This window comes from Cyprinodon variegatus, unplaced genomic scaffold (genome assembly GCF_000732505.1).
Source record: "Cyprinodon variegatus isolate N-32 unplaced genomic scaffold, C_variegatus-1.0 Scaffold201, whole genome shotgun sequence".
NCBI classification, from domain to species: domain Eukaryota; kingdom Metazoa; phylum Chordata; class Actinopteri; order Cyprinodontiformes; family Cyprinodontidae; genus Cyprinodon; species Cyprinodon variegatus.
This window is the reverse complement of record NW_015150654.1, coordinates 864621-865881: the sequence shown is the minus strand read 5'-3', so window position 1 is coordinate 865881 and position 1261 is coordinate 864621. Positions and strand designations below refer to the sequence as shown.

Sequence of the window (1261 nt, the reverse complement as noted above, 5' to 3'; positions counted from 1 at the left end):
GGACTAAAACTGGTAGTTGGTTCCACAGGAGAGGAGCCTGATAACTAAAAGATCTGCCTCCCATTCTACTTTTAGAAATTCTAAGAACTACTAGTATTAGAAATAGTATGAGTATTCATATTAGAAATGATAAAGCTTCCATGACTTAATACCAACCTTTCCCTCTCTATCTTTTTACTGCAGGTTGCTGTTTGGCCTCAGAATTGTCTTTCATATTGGAGCCCAGTGATGTGATTGCTGTAAGGGATCGTCCTCTCATGCTGCATTGCCAGGTGCAGGGTGAACAGCCGATTACAATCACGTGGCGTAAAAATGGGTTACCTTTACCCTCCAGCCCTCGGGTCCAAGTTCTGGAAAATGGGACGCTGTTAATCCAGAGATTCCAGAAGCGCAGAGATGGGAGTGATGCAGACATGGGCGAGTATGACTGCGCTGCTCAGAATCGCTACGGCATGCTGGTGAGCCGCAAGGCCAAAGTCAACTTGGCGTGTGAGTATTTAAATGTCCCTCAGGAAATTGAGAAGAAAAGAAACATTGCAGTTTTATATGTTGAAAAATAAAGTCAGGGAAATCAGCTACATTTAGTGGGAAACATTTTTCACCATTCAAATTTGTATAGGATTTTTTAAATCTGTTTTTTTGATGAGCCATGATAAATCAAGGGGAAACCGTGGCTAGAGCTGGTGCCTTGCAGCAACAAGGTTCTGGGTTTAAATCCCGGCCTTGGATCTTTCTCCATGGAGTTTATGAACATTCTCTGTCTTCCTCTGACAATTGGAAACCATTCTCACATCAGCTCCCATATTTTTGGCACAGGTTTACATTCATCCCCTCCTGCTCTGCTTCTGAGAAAACAGTTAGCAGTAATAAGTTTAAATCCCAATTAGAAAAAAAATTCATATTAATGAACAGGAAAAATGTATTTTTCTTACACCATCATGAGATGCCCTCTCTATTGGTTCATTTTTTAACCCGTCTGTCCCTACTATAAATAAAAATGTGTACCAAAAAACTTTTTTTATTTTTTTTATTATCAGGGATATGGGAGCTTTGTTAGATAGGAATAAAATAGAAATATAAGTCAGGAAATGAATGTTATCTAATTAAATAATTTTATTTTCCCTAAATATGCAATCATTGTGAGATTCAAAAACATCAGAGATGGATGGATGGATGGATGGATGGATGGATGGATGGATGGATGGATGATGGATGGATGGATGGATGGATGGATGGATGGATGGATGGATGGATGATAGAT

At 39.3% G+C, this 1261-nt stretch overlaps 1 protein-coding gene across 3 annotated transcripts in view; it reads left to right on the top strand.

Annotated features, from left to right (window-relative positions):
- LOC107087973 (immunoglobulin superfamily DCC subclass member 3) overlaps positions 1-1261 on the top strand; it is a 40736-nt gene that overhangs the window by 8372 nt on the left and 31103 nt on the right. For all 3 annotated transcript variants that reach the window (XM_015379847.1, XM_015379846.1, XM_015379848.1), the window contains exon 2: positions 184-489. In XM_015379847.1, coding sequence (XP_015235333.1) covers positions 184-489 — 306 coding nt within the window. The remainder of the gene's footprint in view (positions 1-183; positions 490-1261) is intronic.